The sequence below is a fragment of the Gambusia affinis genome, linkage group LG12, assembly GCF_019740435.1.
Source record: "Gambusia affinis linkage group LG12, SWU_Gaff_1.0, whole genome shotgun sequence".
NCBI lineage: Eukaryota > Metazoa > Chordata > Actinopteri > Cyprinodontiformes > Poeciliidae > Gambusia > Gambusia affinis.
Genome location: NC_057879.1, coordinates 27,107,405 through 27,130,025, shown reverse-complemented (window position 1 = coordinate 27,130,025; position 22,621 = coordinate 27,107,405). Strand labels below are relative to the sequence as shown.

At 43.5% G+C, this 22,621-nt stretch overlaps 1 protein-coding gene across 5 annotated transcripts in view; it reads left to right on the top strand.

Annotated features, from left to right (window-relative positions):
• kcnq3 (potassium voltage-gated channel, KQT-like subfamily, member 3) overlaps positions 1-22,621 on the top strand; it is a 55,521-nt gene that overhangs the window by 18,661 nt on the left and 14,239 nt on the right. For 4 of the 5 annotated variants that reach the window (XM_044135186.1, XM_044135188.1, XM_044135190.1 and 1 more), the window contains exons 3-6: positions 20,150-20,240; positions 20,324-20,450; positions 21,601-21,773; positions 22,124-22,297. In XM_044135186.1, coding sequence (XP_043991121.1) covers positions 20,150-20,240; positions 20,324-20,450; positions 21,601-21,773; positions 22,124-22,297 — 565 coding nt within the window. Of the gene's footprint in view, positions 1-18,501; positions 19,272-20,149; positions 20,241-20,323; positions 20,451-21,600; positions 21,774-22,123; positions 22,298-22,621 lie in introns of those variants that run through there. The other variant, XM_044135187.1, reaches the window with a different exon arrangement.

The window sequence follows — 22,621 nt, the reverse complement described above, 5'->3', positions numbered from 1 at the left end:
GTGTTTGAACTATTTTCTCAGGGATGCAGTCGACTCTCTGCTCTTTTATCAGCCTCTTGTTGCCATGCTCTCAGCTCCCCGCCACCAGCTGTCGGTTATTTCTGCTTCTATGTTCCTTTCTCGTCTCCCGCCAGCCTTTTATTTCTGCCTCTCGCCCCACTTTTTTTGTTTTTCCTCTTCCAAAGCCGCCAACTCACACGCATCTACTGCTGGCAGCCTTTTTTACATCCTTTTTCTCTATTTTTTTGGATTAGCTGGAATATGCTTGGCAGCGTTTGGTTTCACTGTATTAAATAGCACAGAAAAATCCTTATGACTTTAGTTTGTGATTGCATTGGGATGAAGGTGATTCCAGGCAAAGCGATGGATCCAAGCTGATGTTTTCTAATATGAAGTAGTTCATGAACACCTTTGCTGTTTGTTTGGTTTAGTTGCTGCTCATCATTATCATTAATACAGAAAATCTCACAGCCTTTCTGAAAAGTCCTTTCACCAAGAATGAGTTCAATCTGTTAAATGTTTTGACCAAATTTATTGTCTAACATTCAGAAAGCAGAAGATTCAACGGCTCAGTCCAGACCTGCAGTCCGTTTGGAAATCCGATCGTTCACATCAGTACAACTGTTGTTTACATGGACCGTGGAAAGGCGACCCCAGTGGGAATATTCGTGCAGAAGAAGAGTGGGAGGTAGCTGCACTGAGGTCAAGTTTCACGGCCAAAATGATTCCCATTAGTTTGACTTTAGTTTTTGCTACAGTTACTTGGTAGAGAAAGGAAAATCTGTTTTCCTTTAGATTTTGTTCCTAACATCAAACAGGTGGAAGAATATGGATCATGAAAAGGTGGTTCACATACAGCAGAGTTGTTTCTCTGTTGATGTTGGGTAATCAGATTCTGTCGTCGACTCACCATCCTGACTGTCTGCGAGGTTTGAGAGCCATTGATCTGGGAGAAGACTTCACACCTTAGCTTGCTTTGCTGCACTTCAACTCTCCGTTTTTGAAAATGAACCGGTCAGTGCCAGGCAGGTACAGTAGTTGCCCGCTTCCTCCAGAGCAATATCACTGGAAGCTGCCAAGTATAAACTGGAGGTAAGGCAAGCAGCTCGCCACCACGTTTCGTCCACAGCTGCTGGAGAAGATTGCCAGGATCAGGGAGACGGAGGCCCCACCCTGGAGCCAGGCCTGCGTTCGGAGGGGGCAGCTGGTGTTTGAGCCTGGAGGCCTGGGGCTGATCTCAGCCTCAGCAACATCACCCCTCTGGGGAACACTGAGGTTGGATGTAATCTGAGAATCTGAGGTGCCAGTCAGGGATGGATGCTCAACTTCCTGGAGGTTTATTATCCAGCCAATCACAACCCATGTAAGACGTAACAGAGGATGTTCAGAGACTCAGTTCACCTCAGTGGAAGAGCTCAGGTGTTTCCTGCACTCTAAATGTAAATCAGTCGTCAACATGGATTAAAAAAACTCAGCTACGAATGACTCCAGTAAAGTTTTCCTTTTGTAACTTTACATCTTTGTAAACAGAAAACCAGAGTTTTTCTCTGCAGACCCAAGTCACCATGTAAAAACCAGCTCAGGTCTTTATGGACAGAGTTCAGTTTTCTTTTCCTCCCTGAGCTGAAGCTCCTGTGAACGGCTGATAGGAACATCTTCTTCTGGTACGTCCTGCTGGTTCTCCACCAGTCCCACCACCACTGTGATTCGGACCAGTTCCAGTGGTTATTGTACATAATCGCCTCATTTCAGCCTGAAATCTGCAATGTTTGGTCTTTAAAGTGATCAGAGCACCTTGTTGAAGTAAAAGACTGGCACCGGGTTCGTGCATTAAACAGAACCGTGACCCGATGTTTTCCCCTGAGACGACGCCGGTTTGCTGACTGCATCAATGCCTGCCTATATTTAGCAGGTTGGTGGGTGTGAGGGCTCAAGATGTGTGTGTGTTTTGTCTGTAATGAGTGTGTTTTGTGCTTCAGCAACAACACGATGACACAGCCGAGTCCCAGTTGCTAGGCAACCCCAGTTAAAACACTCGGCAGCGTTTGCTGCAGCAGGTTGCAGAGCTGCAGAGGATCACTAGATCCTGGAAAACAACAGTTTGTTTCACACTCAGATTATCTGTAGACGTGGGATTTAGTGACAGCATGACGCTGCAGATTTACGGTCCGTAGAGAATCCAACTGTTCCTCAAGCAGAGAATCAGAGGAGGAAATGAAAAACAATATATTTTCAAATCTGAAGAAAGACACCATAGTTTAAAATAAAGATTTGAGGCCCGTAATATGAAACGTGTTCAATCAGAAAGAAACTGAAAAACAAAACGTTACTGAGAGAACAGGCAGCCGCAAATGAAGCCAACTGTTGATTCTGGAGAGCTCTATTTTGCCTCCAAACTTTGACTAGGCCTTCTTTTTTTTCTGATGTAAATCTGCTGCTGTTGGAATCAGTCCAGTTGGTGACTGAGTTTGGGTCGAGTTTCTGGGATACTTTGGTATTCAGAGGAAATCCTGGTTGCAGTCAGATGTGACCCAAATCCAACTCTTTTCATGGCCGTCTGAATGACCCATTTCCTATCTTTTTGACCAAAAGACAATTGAATTTGTGCCACTTCCACTTCTGTAACTAAATCAGATGCGTCTCTGTAAACGTCTGCAGTGAATCAGCCATGTTGCATTTTATCCAACATGCATCATAATTTGGTACCAGAAGAGGCCAAATGAATCTGAACGAAGCAGCGGTTCTGATGAAACCGTCGGCTCCCGATGCTGAATAACTTTACAATCGATCCATAGATCAATTATTTCCTCGGTAAACAGAGAGCTGCTGTGTGACGTCTACATTCGTCTTCATGGTGCTTTAGGGTTGTACATCATTCATACCCAAGACGGATTGCAGAGGCATTTTATTAGCTGTACAAACGACCACAAAAAATCTGATTTCAGCAAAAATAATAAAAATCTGAACTGAGCATCAGGACCTGAGGTACCCGGAACCTGTGGGTCCGGAAAGACGCTGAGCTGGAGCAGCTCTCACACACAGAGGATCACAACCAGTTTCTCCTCAACTACCCCTCACTGCCAGCACTCAGTGAGTCGACACACTCATCCAGCATCAACATCCGTCCTCTGAGACACTTTGAGGACGTGACAGCAGCTGTGTCAGAGCTCAGAGAGAAACTACAGGACGTCCTGAGAGACTCATGGACAAACATCTCACTGATGGTCACTGGGGTGGATGTTCTACTGTCAGGACCAGAACCAAGGAGCAGAGATGGATTCTTAAGATATGCATGTAAAATCACATTGGATCCAAATACAGCTCACACACAGCTGGCACTATCAGAAGGGAACAGGAAGGTGACATTGATGAATCAACCTCAGTCTTAGTCCAGACAGATTCACTGGTTGGTTTCAGGTTCTGATAAAGAGAGTCTGACTGGACGTTGTTACTGGGAGGTGGAGTGGAGAGCGACATGGATTTATTTAGCAGAACATCAGCAGAGCAGGAGGTGGGAATGAATGTGGATTTGGAGATAATAACAAATCTTGGGTTTTATATTGTTGTGGTTCTGGGGACACATAGCAGACCAGAACCAGAACCAGAACCAAAAGACCAGAGAGGTCTGGAAGATTCATACAACTCCAGCAGAACTTGTATGTAGTTTGGTGCAAAGTGGTTCAGTGGTTTATGAACCACCAACAGTATTTTAAAGTCTCTTCTCTCAGTGTAAGGACTTCAGCCCTGTGTGATGTGATCCATCTTCCTGGTTTTAGTCAGAGCGCCAGCAGCAGCGTTTTGGATCACCTGCAGATGTCTAATTGATATTTTTAGGCAGATTTGTAAAGAGAGTTACAGTAATCAATGCGACTAAAGATAAGTGCATGGATGAGTTTCTAGATCTTTCTGAGACGTTAGTTAGAGTTTTAATTCTGGAAATGTTCTTCTAACTGATTGTAAATGAGACAGTGTGGAAATCAGAAATGTTGTCCGAGTGTCAATGTGAGGTTTGCTTTGACAAGCAGAGTTATGCAACTTTCACTTGATATACATGTGAAACTATCAGAAATGGCTTTGGGTTTATTTCCAACGTAATGGACAGAGAGAGACGAAAAGGTTTAAAGAGAAAGAAGGAAATAAAAGTAAAGGAGAGAAAGAAGTAGATAGAATACAACACCCTAGACATCTTCTCCTAAAGAAATAAATAAAAAGCAGAAAGTTGTCCCGCTCTGACCTGCAGAGGTCAGCGGCAGCCTTTCAAGTTGACCTTTGACCCTGAAAACCTTCCAGTTTTTCTCTGCACTGCGGCTGAAGTCCTGCTGAGTCCAGTTGGAAACTAACAACCTTGGTTAATTAAACGTAGCTCAGAAAGTCTCTGTTCACGTCAGAACGCTGACGGGCCCTCAGCACCAGGATCCTCCCGTTGAAATGGCTCCCAGCCAGACTTTGATCATCCTGTGAAAACCGATTCACTGTTTACATATTAAAGAGGATTTTAGGGCATGAAGGAGCATTATTGGTCTGATTCCAGTTGAATAAAGTTAAAGCCAGATTAGATCAGAGTTTGAATATCAGTAGGTAATGAGGTGTAATAAATGTCTCAAAGTCACCCTGTGAAACCTGCACTTCTGATTTTACTGCTAGTGGAGAAAAGGAGGAGCGGATTTGGAGGAGGGCAGGACTTCTGGCGAGGAGTCGCGGACTCTGAGCCAGCGGAAGGATCTCCGGATTAATTAGCCCCGGACCTCGGGCGGTTCCCGAGCCAAAGCTGCTGGTTCTGGAAGTTAGCAGTTTGATCCAGACATTGAGCTCCTTTATCTGCCACTCACTTTCCTGAAGAGGAAAAGTGAACTTTTAACAAACAGACGACTAAAAGTGTGATCACAGAGGACGGAGAAAGATGTGGAAGAGTTAAAGAAAGGAAATGCAATTTGTATTTTCCAAACATAATAAGGATTTAGAATAACTGAGCTTTTTTTTTTCTGTGCATATTTTGCATAAATCCAGCAACTGAGCAGCGCCTCCCATGACGGCTGCAGCCTTCGATGCCAGGCTGATGTCTCATGTCTGTTGTTCTTTAAACAGGCTGCACTGAAATGTCACTTTCCCACCTGGGAGCCTAAAAGATATTCCAGTTCCAGACACTGAGCACAACTTCCTGCTTCATGAAATGGAAACAAAAATGGAGTTTAGTGGTTGAGAATTTCTCTTTTGTCTTGGAAAAAAAAAAAACACGACCCATTTTATCCGCTAGCGCTAGGCTAACGTGTTTGTTTTGGTTGTATTTACCCAGAATGCCCTGTGCTGTAGTCCACTTCCTGCTTTTGGAGTGGGTTCTGGTCCGCTTGGTGTTCACATGTGCATTCGAACTGAACCAGAGTCCGTTTCAACTGAACCCAGATTGATGTTTGTAGGAGACCAAAGTTAAAGCGGACTGAACAGGAAATGCAGCCTACGGCACCGGAGCTGCAGGATCAACAAACACTGATGGAAAGGAGGTTATGAAACTCATTTTTATGATTTTAATTATTAATTTCACATCTTCATCTTTTCTATCATAGTTTTGGTCGTTTCATTCCAACCTTTTCTGGATGTTTTGTGTTTTCTTTGTTAAAAAAGCATTTAAAATCATTTTCTATTATCTCCTCTGCATCTGCAGAAGGAAGTGTGTTTTATCCGAGTCCAGTGACTGACAGCCGACACCATGACGATGGATAACAGTCATTATAATGATGAATGAACAGTTCAAGCGACTCACAATTCCTCATATTCATAAGAACCAGCTGTCCAAATGTGGATCCACCACCATCAGTTTAGTTACACAAGATATTAAGAAAATATTAGATTTAATCAGATTCATCACCAGTTTGAAAGAAATGGGTACAAAAGGAAGAAAAACTTTATGGTGATAAAATAGTTGTATGTTTTTGTTGCTCTGTTTTCAGACATACATGTGATTTAATATTGAAAAACTGGAGACATTTCAGCATTTTTCTGCTTGTTTTGCCTGTTTTTCCATCAACATTCAGAGTCGATTGTTCTGTCGTTCTGAAAGCAGGATCTCTGTCTTCCCGTCTCCGGTTGGACGCCGGTTTGTCCCCGGAGAACTCGGACCAGCTCAGCTTGTCGCATCGATAGCTGTGGAAGCGTTTTCCTAGACGAGGAGAAGCAGCAGAAGCTGCCGGTGGCGTCACGCTGACTGTCCCTCTGAGGCTTCAAGCTGCCAAAACGTGGCCCAGATAATGAGCGTTTATCTCAAACTGTCCTGAAATGTCTCCTTTAATAGGCGGTAAAATCTGCAGAGTTCTCAATGAGGAGACAGAAATACATTTACATGCACAAGTTGGAGCAGAAAACATTAATTTATCTCAGAAATAAGAACACTGGTGGATTTAATTACATGTAATTATACTGTTAATATGAAAACACGGAAAGTATTTTATTTTTACAGTTGTGTGAAATATTAACTCGTATATTTAAAGTAATTACTGGGACAGTTTACCAGACCAGTGTTGTGATCTGCAGCGTGTGATTATATATTCATATTTAATCTGAATTATTTTTCTGTTGAAATGAGAAATATTACTTTTCTGACTCTCACATATTTAGGATGTTATTTAGATTTTGGAGCATCATCCACCACAGAAATGGGTAAATATTACCGTGAAATATAGAATTCACCTCCAGATCTGCTTTTTTTTTTACTGATAAACTCACTAAATGTGTTATTTAGGGTTGTATCTGTGCAGAAGAAACTTATTCCTTAAACCTATTAAACTTATTCTGAAACTTATTCAGAATAGTCAACATAAAACTCTCCAACAACAGAAAAAAGCCTCTAGATTTGTTGGATGGTCTGGAAAGTCGTTGACTTACTAACAGTTGTTTTGACTCCACACTTGGCCACGCCTCTCAGCGTCTCTTGGCTCCGCCCACTTTGCTGAAATCTTTAAGACATTTGTCAGGACTTGGCTCTCACACATCCATCTCCGGTTCTGACCTGGTGATGTTGGACCCGGTCAGTTCAGTGTTTGGGTTTTCCTCAGTGATCAGATGTTCTGCAACGTTTATCCTGGGCCTGGAGTTCAATCAGAGCGGACTGAACACGGCCGGTGTGAATGCAGCCTGTGTGAATGCAGCCTGTGTGAATGGAACCTGTGTGAATGCAGTCGGTGTGAATGCAGCCGGTGTGAATGCAGCCTGTGTGAATGGAACCTGTGTGAATGCAGCCTGTGTGAATGGAACCTGTGTGAATGCAGTCGGTGTGAATGCAGCCGGTGTGAATGCAGCCTGTGTGAATGGAACCTGTGTGAATGGAACCTGTGTGAATGCAGCCTGTGTGAATGCAGCCGGTGTGAATGCAGTCGGTGTGAATGCAGCCGGTGTGAATGCAGCCTGTGTGAATGGAACCTGTGTGAATGGAACCTGTGTGAATGCAGTCGGTGTGAATGCAGCCTGTGTGAATGGAACCTGTGTGAATGCAGTCGGTGTGAATGCAGCCGGTGTGAATGCAGCCGGTGTGAATGCAGCCTGTGTGAATGCAGTCGGTGTGAATGCAGCCTGTGAATGCAGCCGGTGTGAATGCAGCTTGTGAATGCAGCCTGTGTGAATGCAGCCGGTGTGAATGCAGCCGGTGAATGCAGCCTGTGAATGCAGCCTGTGTGAATGCAGCCGGTGTGAATGCAGCCGGTGTGAATGCAGCTTGTGAATGCAGGCTGCATTCACTGAAAGCAGACAGATGAGCATCAGAGAAAAATCAATCAGATTAATTTTAATATGAGGTGGGATTAATGTGCCGAACATTGTGCTGCTTGTGCTGATCTGGTTTTTGTAATGATGTGGAGTCTGAGAAGTTATTCAGCCGTGTTATTTCTGACAGTGATTTATTTGACTGTGCTTGTAGCTTCAACACCGTAATATAAGAGGAGGCGGCAGTGACGCGTCTGGAGTCCAAATCATGTGACTCTAATGTGTTTTTATCTTTTTATCCTGATTATCTTCATTTACCTCTGCGATGTTTCCTCTTGTCTCTCGTCGGGGTTGCAGAGGAGCAGCTTGTATGTAACTTGTTGCAGGACATTTTGTCTTTTCATGTTATTTAGTTTCACTCACATAAAATCTGCTAAATCCGCCAAAAAGCCATGACTAAACACAGAAACTGCTTCTACACTGAATCCTTCCCAGCGCTGAGACCTGAGACACTCCGACCTGGAGATCCGACCAGCAGGATCAGCCCAAGACGATCAATCCAGGTGACAGGAAGTCAATTTAACAAGCTCCTCCAGAGCTGCACTGCTAAGACCTCCGTCTCTCTGCTGCGGCTCGTTTACAGCTCAAGTAATGATCCAGCGTCGCTGCGTATAGGAAAACTAAATGTTGCCTCTCTGAGGCATAATGAGAGGCGCTGCTGCAGCCTCCGTGGTTCTGCAGGTGCAATAAAGGGAGCTTACAGTGTGAAATACGGCCTGCAGCAGGACAGCTGCAGCTATAATAGTCCAATGACTCAGTCTGTGACAGGTTTAAAGGGTCCGGATGCTCATCCTGACCCGGGACAGAAACACGGCGCTGCTGAGACGGTTCTGTTCATGCAGGACCGTCTGGACCCAGAAAACAAACTCAGAGCAGCTCTGGGATCCAGGAAACATGGAGGAACCGATGGAGACGCTAGAAAACCTGCTGGGTTCAGGTTTCCTCTGAGAGAAATTCTGAATTTACAGAGAAACATAAACGGCTTCATTTCATATTTTACTGCAGAGAGAAAACACGAGTTTAAAAAAATACAGTTTCAGCTACACAGCCATCTGTCACATTTAATCAAAACCATATCGACAAGATGAGCAACATTTTCAAGTCAAAAACTGTTTCTCCTGCTAAATTGTTGAATAAATGTAGATATGAGCTCAACAACAAAGTCAGTTTTGGTTTTAATCGGTTCTACATGTTGGAGCAAAGTTTAATTCTCTCCATCCAGAGTTTCAGAAAGTCTTGATTCATCGAGCTTCTTTAGAAATGTGGACGCTGACGTTAGCATTAGACTTAGGCAGACTTTATTGTCATTTTGTATGCACATAATGAAATTTCGTTGCATACGGCTCAGGACAATGTTTTGAGGTTCGCTGCTACATGTTAGCTGCTGCAGAAATGCTACTTTAGCTTTTAATTGCTTCGCTGACAGGCTAACTCCTTATAGCACAGTGTGAACACAACAGTAGAGTTTTCCTTCAGATGGGTTTAGAATCAGAAATTAACCCTCATTGGGCCGAGAGAAGCTTCATCGTCCATCACGGCCTGTGCGTCAGATTTATGGGCGTACCAGAAACATGAATACAAAGGTTCCACTCAGAAAAATGCAATCAACAGTCATTTCCTCAGAGAATAACCTGAAGAAATGACTCTGATTACGTTTATCTGTCAGAGAAAAGAAGAAAAAACATAATTTTAGTTGATGTTGTTTTTTTTTTTTTTTAAATCACTTGAAGTTCGGTTCTGTTGGATTTGAACGATTTGATTACAGATAATAAAGGGATGCAAATACAATACTTGTTTCTGAAATTTAAAATTACACATAATCTTCTCTCAGCATCACCTTCAGTCGTTTTCAGTGGTTGGTTTGAGGAGTTTCATCCTCTGGGTTTTAGATTTTATCTTAAAGAATCTCTTTACATCTGGATTCCTGTTGCTAATCGGAGGAAAATAATCCTGCAGGAAACCAGAGTAAGAAACGTAGCTGAGTCTTTGTCCTCCATGTTTATAAGTATCAGTGAAATAAAACGGCAAACTGGGAGCTCTGACTGCAGAACGCAGCATCAGCCGGAGTTTCAGGAGAATTTGTCAGAATAAAACACAGAAGCTGCTGAACGTCTGCTTCCTCTCGTCTGATTACCGTTTTCACTCCCTGCACGCTGAGCAGATCCAAAATGACTGCATGATGGGAGGAAGGAGGGCCGAAAGGTTTCCAGTCGCCATGGAAACTAATGCCAAACGCAGCAGTGCGTTGCTCTGAAGGAAAGATGGAGGGAAAAAATAGCAAAACAGTCTGATTAGATGTTGGACAACAATCGTCGTGGTCAGGGAGGATTTATCTGACGAGCTGAGAGACAAACAGACCAGTGATCCCAGTGATGGAGGAATGGTGGATCTGAGAGGAAATTCCTTTGATTTCAACGTGACGTCATCGCCTCGGGTTGTTTACGTTGCCATAGTAACGATGTTCCCATCTGACGGTCACGCAGATTTTAAGAAAATATTTGAAGTTGGTCGAGTTTCCATCTGCTGGGTTTGGAGCGAATCAGTCAGGATATGATGTCATCAATGTTGACGCCACGCAGAGCTACAGTAAACAGGAAGTAGAGGTTGAAACCTGGCCTGGACCGAGTCTTAGGAAAGAAACGTTTTCCCCTGTGAGCCGGAGGGTTGAACCTCAGACCCGCCAGCAGGGGGCGCCTTCGCTGCGTCAGCTCATTGGTAAATGTGTTTCACTTTTAGCACTTTAACTTTTTCAGAAAAGTCAAATCTCAACTCAAGGGAACATAAAATCTTTTTTGTTGAATTGAGGAAATTATTTTTAATTTTTTTGTTTCCATCAACCTTTTTTAATGCGGTTCTTCAAAATGCGAATAAAAAACCGATGTGAACACATCCAGTGACCACCATAACTCCACATGAAAGGTTTTATGACAGATTAATAAATTCTTCCCAGTTAGAGGACAAAATGCTTCCACCCAGTCCCACATCATGATCCCTCCTCCACCGTGTTTTGGAGGAGTTTGTCCTGTTTGGATTTGCTCTTCATTTTGTTGTTCTTGTTGGTTTGTAAAGCAGGTCCGGCAGCCATCTTGTTTTTAGAGGTGTTCTTCTTCAAACAGCCTTACTGGTTCCAAGTTTTACTAACTGACCTTTCATGACCTTTCACCTGCTGCCTGTGGTCTGTAGAGGCTGTGAGATTTAGTGGTTTATTATTTCTTAGTTGTTTTAATCTGCAGTAAAATCCTGCTTGTCAGAGGAAACACTCTGGCTGATTCCTGCAGACGGAGCTCGTCTGCTGGACCTGTTGGACGTCTCCATGTCCTCACAGTCCCACTCTGTCCTCATCACATCACTGACACCCCAAGCTGACAGACTGGTGTCGGCTGACTCCAAGAATCTATCGCAGAAGAGACGCCACACTCAGATCTGTCTGCAGCCGAGCAAATCCAATCACCACAATAATGATATAAAGATGTTTGTACATTTATTGATACATAAAAAGTGACCAGACCCTAACCCAGAGTATTTGAGCTGTAAGGATCCGGGTGGAGCTGTAATGCAGAACCAAACCAATAAAATGAAACTCGTCTTTCGTGAGCTCTGCTGTTCCTCACAGAGAAACGAAGTGAAGATGAAACCCACAGAAACATGAAGCCGTCTGTCGGTGAGCAGGACGCAGCTGCCACTTCAGGATAATTAATCAGGGGAGGATCAGAGGAAAACTCCTGGCTCTGCTGGGACGGACTCATTTACTCCATTAAATATCAAACTTTTTAGGTGTTTATACTCAAACAGCCGACTGGTTGAACTTCCTCCTTTAATCCAGACACGTTGATGCTTAAAGATCCATCAACATGCTGCTCCAGGCGGTAAATAAGTGACCCCTCGTCCCCCAGGGCGTAAAAACATCTGAGCATCATGAAGATGAGCCACCTGACCAACTGGGAGAAGTGACCTTCAGAGCCTCATTATTCATGTCTAATTCATACATTAACATATTCAGGGTCAGTTTGAGCAGGTTTATGAATCTGGTCAGAAGATCTGATGATGGTCAGAAATCAGCAGCAACCGTTCAAACTTTGATTTATGGAACAACATTTGTGGAAAAAACTGCAAATAATGGAAGAAACATTCACAAAATGGATCCATTCTTCTGCTTTGGAAGCCTTTGATCGGGTTGGATGGGATTCGCTTGTTGGATCCGTCCAGATTTAAATGTTTCCAGGCAGCAGAATTTGATGAAAAGCATCGTAACTAATCAGTTATAAACCATGAATCCAACCCTTAAACATTCATCTGAGGAGGTGTCACAGCAGTCATCATCGTTCTCTTCCTCACTGAGCAGACCGGTAAACCTCCAGACGTCCAGCAGAACCAGAACATCCAGTAGAACTGGAGTTTTCCATCCTGGATCTCTGAGCAGAGAAACTGGCTGACGTCTCCTCCGGCGGAGAACAAGACTCCTGCATTAGGAGGCGAAGCTCTCTGACGTGTCTGGTCCGAGATAACGGTTCATCGTTAATGGACCACACGTCTGGTCCAATCTGATCCGATCTCAGGCTGCAGCAGGTTTAAGCTTCGTTTTACAGAACAGGATCCCAACAGGGTGGTGGAGCTCCCAGTGTTGCTGCTGGTTCCCAGTATTTCTACTGGTTCCCAGTGTTGCTGCTCGTTCCCAGTACTGCTGCTGGTTCCCAGTACTGCTGCTGGTTCCCAGTATCGCCTGGCTCCTCCCTGACCTGTGTGTTGCTTTGATCGGTTTTCCAGCAGCTCAGGAAAATGTTTTCCTTGATGCCGTTGAAACGTTCCAGTCCGTTTGTGTTTCTTGTGTTTCAGAAATCGAAGGCAGATGTTTGTAGTGAAACATTTTCTGTTTCTGAAAACTGGAAATGTTTTCGGTTTCTCTGCTGTAACCTGTTGGAGGTGATGAAGCTGTGAATGCTGCTGTTTAATAACTTCCAGTCTTTATCATCAGTTTTCAGTTTTGAAGCGTTCTCTAATCGTTTTATACTTTTCTGTCTACATTTCTTCATGAAGTCTCCTTGAAGGAAGGATGACATCATGCCTTCAGATGGCTTTTTGTTGATTCTGTCTGAGGATTTTCTGTTTACTCGTTCTGAAAGGCGTCCAATCACGTCGCGCCGCTCGCTGTGCGACTCGTCTGCCATGCGCTCGTCGCCATGGAGACACTGACAGCGGAGGTAATGCCGGTGTTCCCTGGCAGCAGGGAGGGAGACGAGCAGGTGTCGCCATGGTGATGGGGAGCGGGAGGGATGCTCCAGTGAGCAGCTGTTGCCATGGAGACGCAGAAAGCATCTGGTGTGCAGGAGCAGAGAGGATGGAGCGATGCTGCAGCTCGTTTAGCTCAGAGAGGAAACAGGAAGCGGAGAAACGCTGACGTGACGTTTGACCAGGAACAGCTGAGAGATTTTTAATTTTATCAAACCGAAACACACAAAATACATTAAAATACCATCTTTATTCATCGGGATTTTTTCTTTTTTAAATATTTATTTGTTCAATTAGAGATGCTTTCATATCTAGACCAACAGACAGCAGGTGGCGCTGTTATAAAACCTTAATAATAATAATAATAATAATAATAAAAGCCTGTATAGTTCTAATCACCTTTTAAATCCTTCATCTGTTTGATTACTGCTGCTGGTTTAAACAGTAAAACCAGTTTGTTTACTGCAACAATAAGACAGGATTGATTAATGACCAAACGATCGATACGGAGTGGAAAGCAGATAATCATCCGCTGCAGTGGGAGGATCCTGGATCCTCTGGTTGTTTCTGTTTGTGACCATCCAGACCCGATACGTTCAGCTCTGGTTTGGGTCAGTGTCCAGTTTATGGAACAAACTGTCTGGATGTTTTTCTGCAGGTAAATTCAGACAACAGTCAACCTCACCTTTTAGGTTTAATGTTGTTTTAGTAATAAGCCTGGCAGTATAATTCACAGCAGACAACCAGACCTCGTGTTTAACCCTGTTAAAAACCAATGATACTCAGTAGTTACACCATGAACTCTTTGTAGGAAGTTTGATAATGAGTTACAACATAATTTACTTTCCATTTAGGATCAAAAGGTGTTTTTGAATGAAGTTGACTGTAAGTCATTATGAAAATGATTTCCTTCTCTACATTACTCTGGAAAGAATAAAACTTTATTAAGAAGGATAAATAAATATTGTTTAAACAACACTAACAATGTTTCCTCTTGGAGGACAGACATACGTCCACAGATACTCTCCACTCAACAAAACCCCAACTTTACTATCGTTCCCCTTTCTGTGATTTTACAACCTCCTGTTCATTTTTACTCAAGTCTTACAAAGAGCAAAACATCTGAAAACCTCATCAGTGGTTGTATTGAAAAATTATCTGACTGAAACTAAAACATGCAGGATGGATGCCAGCGCTCCAGGACCCACCACTGTCATAAGTAAACCCACCACTGTCATAAGTAAACCCACCACTGTCATAAGTAAACCCACCACTGTCATAAGTAAACCCACCACTGTCATAAGTAAACCCACCACTGCCATAAGTAAACCCACCACTGCCATAAGTAAACCCACCACTGCCATAAGTAAACCCACCCCTGTCATAAGTAAACCCACCACTGTCATAAGTAAACCCACCCCTGTCATAAGTAAACCCACCCCTTTGGTTCCCCATAATTATTCTCCAAATATCCCATAAATTAGCTCAAGGTGCCTGAGATGCTCTGCCGGTTATCCTGTAACGGAGAAGCTTCGGGTGGAAATTATTCCTCTATTGCTAATTATAAAAGACGCATCACGTCGTCCAGAATTGAAGCCCATCAGTGCGTCCAGCAGACCCAGGTCCCCATGTTGACCTTTTGGTCTCTCGGAGAGCGCCTGACTGCCGCTGCTGCAGACTAAATGAGCTGCTGAAGGTGACAAAGCAAACCTGTTTCCATCAGCCCAGACGGAGCGACAGACGTCAGAGTCAGTGAGGCGAGAGCAGTCTTTGTGCTAATGAACAGCTCTGCTGGACGCCTGACACTGATTGCTGACACCTCGTCCTGCCAAGCCAGTAATGGCCGCCTCGGCCTCCAGGGCACTCAGGTGACAAATCCCAGCCTTTGGCAGACCAGCCCATCGGAAACTCGGTCCGGACGAGAGCTTGGCGCTGAATTATGCAGCTGGGAACTGTTGAAGGTACCAACTGTACGTAGAGTCTCATCTAAATGTGTGATTAATTCCTGCAGAGCTGCATGAGCTGAAGAGTCTGAAGCAGATAACTTCATGGTTCATTGACCTGATTCTTCTCTCCATGTCTGTTAAAACTCACACCTTTTGTTTTCAAAACACTCTAAATATACTTTAAGTTTTGAGAACAACAAAGTTTCCAAATTTTGAGTTGCCAAAGATAAAGTACTGGGTTTGGTGCATTATGTCTGAGCTTCTGTAACAAAGGCAACTGGTTCTGACAACACAAGGTACCAATACATGCAACTTGGTACTTACAAGGATTCTGCTGCGTTATGTAGTGGCTTGTTACAGCGTACTTACAGTTACACTCGCTGGTACTGTTGTCATTTCTCAGAAATTTTTATTTTAAATCAGTTTTAATGTCTAATACAAGCTTAAAGTGTCGCCATAAACCTGTATTGATGTGCATCTGTAACAAGCAACCCCACAACCAGATCGTTTGTCTTCAACGGCCCAGTTTCACATGTTGGCCTCATATAGAAGCAACAACCTGGAGAATGTCATGACCAGACAAAAATAAAGTCAGAACAACCAGCATTGAGATGTGACTGGATGCTCTGGGTTCCTCATGTTTTATCTGAATTAAATATCAGATCTTCTGTCCTCATGTTTCATCACAAACTTTGGGTTGTGACCAAAACAAGGAGATTCTGGATGCAAACGGTTGAAATGGGTGTGAGGGCCCAGCATGGTCGACCTGGATACGCTGGAGGAACGACGTCTCCCTGCTGTCTGGAAACCCTGAACCCTGACCCCTGACCCCTGACCCTAGATGATGACAACCACTGATAGATTAATTGTACTGCAGTTTGTTTAAGGTGTTCAATAATTCATGTGAAACTTGCAGCCTCACTCAGGAGCGTCAGGCGTTATAATTATCTGCAGCTGTGGTGTTTTTGCTAATAGCTAAGCTAACAGGCGCCCATCCTAGCTGTAGCGCTCTCTTCATGCTTTCAAATGTTTTGGCTCTGATTTTCCTTCCTGGCCTCCTTCTTGCCTCATTAATGCTTCAGGTAGCTTCACATTTATTCTAATTTTCCACTCTCACTCTCTGGCAGCTGGTCGGGGAGTTGCTCTTTGTCTCCCTGCAGGCAACAATAAGTTGCTGCTCAGCCCGTCTGATTTCGTTCCCTCTGTAAACAGACAGAAGCTCGTCAAAACGTGAGCCAGACTCAGATCCTTTCCTTCATGTGAGACTTTTACCCAGTGATTTTTCATCATAACATCTTCGGTTCTGTTAATAACGTCAGACAAACTCGGCTGATTGATGGACGAGCTGCGAGTTGGAGGAACGCCGTTGATTGATGAGCGACGGACGTCCTTTAGGAGTGACTGATCAGGCTGAACCTCCTCAGTAACAGGAGAAACTGTTTCTGGAGTCTGCTGCTTAAATACGCATCCATTTCTCCAAAGTAATGATTCAAAATCATTGATGACAGTCCTGCCTGTCTTAAATCACTTTGAGACAAATCCACCAGTAAAACCAGTAAAACCAGTTGTGCTCAGTCTGTGGGTTGGCTCCTCCTGCAGAGGAAACAAAGTGTTGGTTATTTTAGACGGCTGATGGATCCGCAGAGGTTCTTCTAAAAGCTCTGGGTTGTGAAAGTAAAGTGTTCAGTGGCAGAGATTTAAAAATGTTTGAGAAGAAAGTCCGGATGTTTAGACAGAAAACATCTGAATATTTTTAGAAAATAACGATACTAAAGATGAGATAGTTTAACAGATAGAAAAAAAGTCATTTTACACCAAAAGAATTTCATGAAATTTCTTTAAAAATCAAGAACATTTTGTTTGAAAAGTCACAAATGTGTTAGAAAACAACTCAAATTTTGAGATTAGTCCCAGAAATTTTTGTAGAAAAAAGAAATTAGAAATATTTCTGAGTTTAAAGAGTCAGAAATTTGCTTGAAAAAACCCCCCCCAGAAATTTTAGCAATGACAAAAATGTAGCAGAAAAAAAACCTGAAAAATTTTGAAAAGTTTCAAATTTGCAAGAAAAAGCTTCAGTGGAAACGAAGGTGGAAAACTTTCCATATTTTCTTTCTTAATTTCTGAAGTTTATTGCAAAAAGATTTTTCTAGCAAATTTGTAGTTTTGTTCTAGAAAAGATGATCTGTCTCATTCCACACAGTGACCAGGCAGCGTGGCCTTACTGGCTGGCTGTACTGGTTTTTGTTACTGGTTCAGGTTTTTGTTACTGGTTCAGGTTTTTGTTACTGGTTCAGGTTTATTTCTGCCTCAGCTTTAGTGTGAACACAACGTACAAAAATCTGTTTCATCCTGAAATGAGGGATTTGATGTAAATCATCCGACGTCTCAGCCGTCAGAATCGTTGCTTTGCAAAAGCCACAAATATTGAATAATTCAGAGTAGCACAGATTCCATCTTTAAGTGTCTGAGATTCTTCTGGTTTGTGACTCGGCTGCATTTTTCTCATTATTACACGTCAGTGAAGCCAGCAGCTGCTGTGCTGCGTTGCTTCCTGACTCACGGCTCGTCCGGTCCAAACTGTCCTGCAGGGTCAGCAGGTCTGGACCGGAGTGTGAATCTTCCTCCTCCGCTGAGCTGCCGGAGGAACGGCGGTTTCTGCTGCTGGCATCGATTCAAGAAGCTGCAGATCTGAATCTGAGCTGCTGTCGGCGCTGAACTCCAACCTCTGACCTGCAATAATTCATCAGCCACAGAGAGGCAAACTGACCACTAGGAGGCGTCGTCTCTGGAAAAGTCAATTAAAAGATAATTATTTCTAAATGATTTGACAAAATATCCTCAACATCATAAATCTTTTCACTCTATGCTGTCAGAAGCAGTAAATGTAGAGTTATGTGAAAGCTCTGGGCTTGTTGGGGGTTTAATTTTGTCAGTTTGGCAGCCAGAGTTGCTGATGAAGCAAAAGTTTGGTTGTTTTTTCCCAGCATGTCAGAGTTGCTATAAAAACCTCCTCAGTTTTTAAAGGTCACACTCTTTAACGTCTGTCTGCAGTTGTTACTGCTGCTCTTTGCATACATCTCATGGATTTATCTGTCAGAAATGCAGAGTCTGCTCTCACTTTATTGAATCTCAGCCATAAATTGTTTGTTAGGAATCCTCCAGAGACCCATCTGGGCCGGCAGCCCCATCAGAACCGGGCCTCCACGGCGCTAACCAACGTAAAGTGAGTTATAGCGGATGGACCGATCACTTTCAGCACATGAAGCTGTTGGGTGATTCTTGTTTTCAGAGCACTTTGAGGATTTTGTTTATCAGTGGAGGGATGAACCAATTTAATCCCAATTTTCTTTATCTTTGTATTTTTCTAGACATAAAGTTATTAAACTCATAATTCATCATCATCATCATCAGTTATGGGTTTGTTGAATCTACTTCAGCCTCTCTAATGTTGCTGCAGGTTTAAATCTCTTCATGTTTTCACTTCACTGGACTGAAAGGCTAAAGTACAAAAACCTAAAAAACCTTTTAATCAGAAATATGAGAAATATTCAGCTGGAGGTTTTAAGTGTCTCTTTGCTTTATTTACTGTGGCTGCAGGTTTTCACTGACAGATTCAGAAATCTTGCTGAGGTTTGTTGCAATCAGGCCGTGAACTGAGACTCTTGGAGTTTTTTTGACTTGCTGGGATAAAAAACATTCTCTGTTGTCATAGAAACGGACAGGAAGTGTTTCCCTCTGCGTGTCCGTCCTCTTGTCTCCGCTCGGATAAAAAGCTTCGTTACGTCTGTCTGAGTCTCCGGGTTCGGTCCAGACGCTGCCCGTCTGCAGTCGGCCTCTCCTCACCTTCGAAGCTCTCCGTCGGCGTCCTGCTGGCTGTTTCTCTGCAGGACGGCCCTGATGGTCAGTCACAGCTCAGATGGGATCCTGCGCTGCGTTTATCTGCAGCTTGACGTGTAAATACAACCCAGGATGATTTAATCATGTTAATATTTTGGATCTGGATCGAACACGTCCTTCACTGGGAAAGTTCCTGTCATCGTTCACTGACTGTTTGGGAAATTGTTCCCTCTGGTTTTGGATGCTGTGAAGCTGGAAGGATTTTTGCTCTTATTTAGTTTTGGACAGTTGTTATGATGCGTAACCATGGAAACATTGTATTGTTTACTACCTGAACTAAGAGCCCCGGATCCCAGAGGAGCTGAAGAGGATGCAGGGAGAAGGAGGAAGTTCAGATTTCCCACTCCAACATCATCTGATCATCCGATCAGACAGTTTTAAGAGGAGCAGCAAAAACAGAGGAGGAGGAAGAGCAGAGCTGATGATGTCATCCAGGACATGATACTGTGTGATGTATATCAACCTTTTAGCATTTCATACAGAAACTATCTTCAGTCAGAGGCCTTTTAAGATTTGTTGCGAGACTGACTGCTACAGGAGATTCATCACCATCTGCCCATATTTAACTCCCTTTGGGATAAGTTAGTATTTTTTTATTAATTTGGTGAAACATTCTGTTGTTTGACATTAATTTTGTGATTTCACTCGAATCATAAAACTGATTTTGGTTCCATCATTAACCCCCAGAAGGTTTTTCACTGCATGTTTTAATTCATTTAGTTGTTTTTGCTGTCATTAAACCATTAAATAAGTTTAGTTCAGGCTGGTCTTTGCTGGTTAAACTGGACAACCTGCAGCGTGGGTCCTGCTGGTCCTCATCGTCTCACTGATGGATGTTTGGTACCATAAACGGATCGTCCTGCTCAGGTTTTATTTACTGGTGTTTTTACAGCTGCCACCAGGGGGCAGCAACGTGCAGAATCTGCACCTCACGGTTCTGTTTTATTGTTCAGTCCAGGGGTCCCCAAAGTGGGCCCTGAGGGCCTCCTGCATGTTTTAGTCTCTCCCTGGTTTAACGGACCTGGATCACATGATGGGTCATTAGAGGCCAAAGAAGAACATCGACATGATGAGAAGGTTGTTGGTACCAAGGAGAGAATAAAAGAGGCAGGATGCAATCGGCCCTCAAGGACCCGCTTTGGGGGCCGAAACCACTGCAGTCTTATTCTAAGAGGAAACGGTGCCCTCTAGTGGCAGAAGCAACAAACTGGTTGTTTGGCTGAATTCTTTTTGTTTTTCTGCTGATTTCTCCTCCAGATAATTTGTAATTTCTCGAACCGTTTTGTCCCATCAGCTTTTTCTGACCTGCTGTTTGTTTCTTTTCTCTGCAGGTTTCTAATCGTTCTGGGATGTTTGATTCTGGCCATACTGACCACATTCAGGGAACATGAGAAGGATTCTGCACACTGGCTGGTCATACTGGTGAGAACGACTCTGTCTCTCCACAGAAAACACACACACACACACACACACACACAGAGTGAGTGAGCCTGTTTCCTCTGCAGGAAACGTTTGCCATCTTCATATTCGGAGCAGAGTTTGCACTGAGGATCTGGGCGGCCGGTTGCTGCTGTCGCTACAAAGGATGGAGGGGGAGGCTGAAGTTCGCCCGCAAACCGCTGTGCATTCTGGGTAAGCAGGAGAATCCTAAATGTGTTAATGTTTACAGATAAAATTAAAAGGCTCAGGAAGTCATTCATAAAGCTCAAAGAAACACAATGATGATTGTTTCAGAGAAATGGCTGAAAGCATTCCTAAAGGAGCCGTGCAGGCAGAGTGAGTCAGGCTGACAGGAGCTTTGTCAGCTGCCCTGAACAAACCAGCAGCTTTTCAGAATAAATTTCCAGTAATTGGCCAGAAATCCTCCCCTGGAAGAGACTGTCCTTCACTTTCTGTGGCAGTCAGGATGCCTGAAAGCTGCTGGAGGCATCAAACATCCTCAGTTTGTCCAGATTTAGAGCTGCTGCTGCCTTTAAAACTCCCACAGAGGAGCTGAAGACGCCTGATCTGTCCGTCCTCACCGAGCTGGCAGCTCTGAGCAGGAACCAGGAGACGATGACGACCAGAACTTCCTCTGGGTTTCATGGATTATTAAAGATCAAATTGCACAGAAACAAAAGAGTTTAAATAAAATTTGATCATTTTTCTTTCAGTTTATTAGAAAAATTAAAATAAAAAATACCCCAATGCAGGAATCATGGCTTCTTCACAGCTTTTTAATTTAATAGTAACATTAAACTCTCAAAAATCAGGAGCTCCGACCTCAGAGCTGAACATTCAGAGACACATAAAGACGATTACAAAGTCGGTCTTCTGTCACCTGAAGAACATTTTAAGGACGAATATTTTAAACTGCTTTATTGGCTCTGAAATTCACCAGAAGGTTTAAGAAAGATAAACTAAAAAACTATATAAAAACAGACAGGTAAGGTATTTCCACCAGAGTGTCACCTGGATCCCCGTCCAGGTAAATCAGATCCGATGTTTCTCTCCTCCACCTTCATCATTCAATCCATCATCATTTAACCTTTATCATTTTAACACGTCTGTGTTTGGGATTTATTTGAGGCTTGAATTAGAAGCTCTGCAGACGTTGGCGGCTCTTTTCTCAAGAGAAGCTGTGAATAGAAGAGAGTCAGAATTAATCAAACTAAATCAGTTTTTTAGTCGGGTCCTGGCGGTGATTAACATCTCCTGAAAAATTGTCTCTTTTTCTCCAACAAAGACAATTTGGGGTCAAACTCATTAGCTGCTCTCAGAACCTCTGGTCCTTCTGCTCCAGACATCTTCGTGCTGATTGCCTCGGTGCCGGTGGTGGCGGTGCGTAACCAGGGCAACGTGTTGGCCACGTCGCTGCGCAGCCTGCGCTTCCTGCAGATCCTGCGCATGCTGCGCATGGACCGGAGAGGCGGCACGTGGAAACTCCTGGGCTCTGCCATCTACGCTCACAGTAAGGTACGACTGGAGAGACTCCAGAGGGAAAGAAATGAGAGAAAACAGAACAAGGATAAAGTAGCTTCCAGGGATGTACAATCTTTTTTTGATTAGGTTAGATCCATCCCATCCAATAAAAAGTAAAGACACAACGAGCATCACGTTTTCAGAGTTAATCCTGTTATTGATCTGCGTGCTAATCTCTGCTGGCTGCCTCTGTGCATCATGTATGGATCCTAAAGACGCAGCCTGTCGCATAGAGAGAGTTTAAAACAGCCAATAGGAAGGAGAACGTGTCCATCTTGGTTTATCTGAGCAGACTGGCCTGATGGGACCGTTACAGATCCATTAACGGTTCTGGGTTTCTGCAGGAGCTGATCACGGCCTGGTACATCGGCTTCCTGTCTCTCATCCTGGCGTCCTTCCTGGTCTACCTGGTGGAGAAAGACGACGGCTCGGTCAACGTGTCGGACCAGGAGAACCCGACGGCGCAGAACCAGCAGCAGGACTTCGACACGTACGCCGACGCGCTGTGGTGGGGGCTGGTAGGTTCACCGCTGCTGAAATAACCACACAGATGTTGGTTTCATTTCATTTAGGAGATCTGGATTTCCTCCATGAACATCTAAATGAGAACAGCTTTGGTTATGATATTAGTGAAACAAAGTATTGATTTGAACAGAGTTTCTCTCCACAGTAGAAATAATCTGTGAAGTTCTGCTGTAACCAACTCTTCAAGTTTATAAAACTTCAGGTTTATAAAACTTCAGGTTTATAAAACTTCAGGTTTATAAAACTTCAGGTTTATAAAGCTTCAGGTTTATAAAACTTCAGGTTTATAAAACTTCAGGTTTATAAAACTTCAGGTT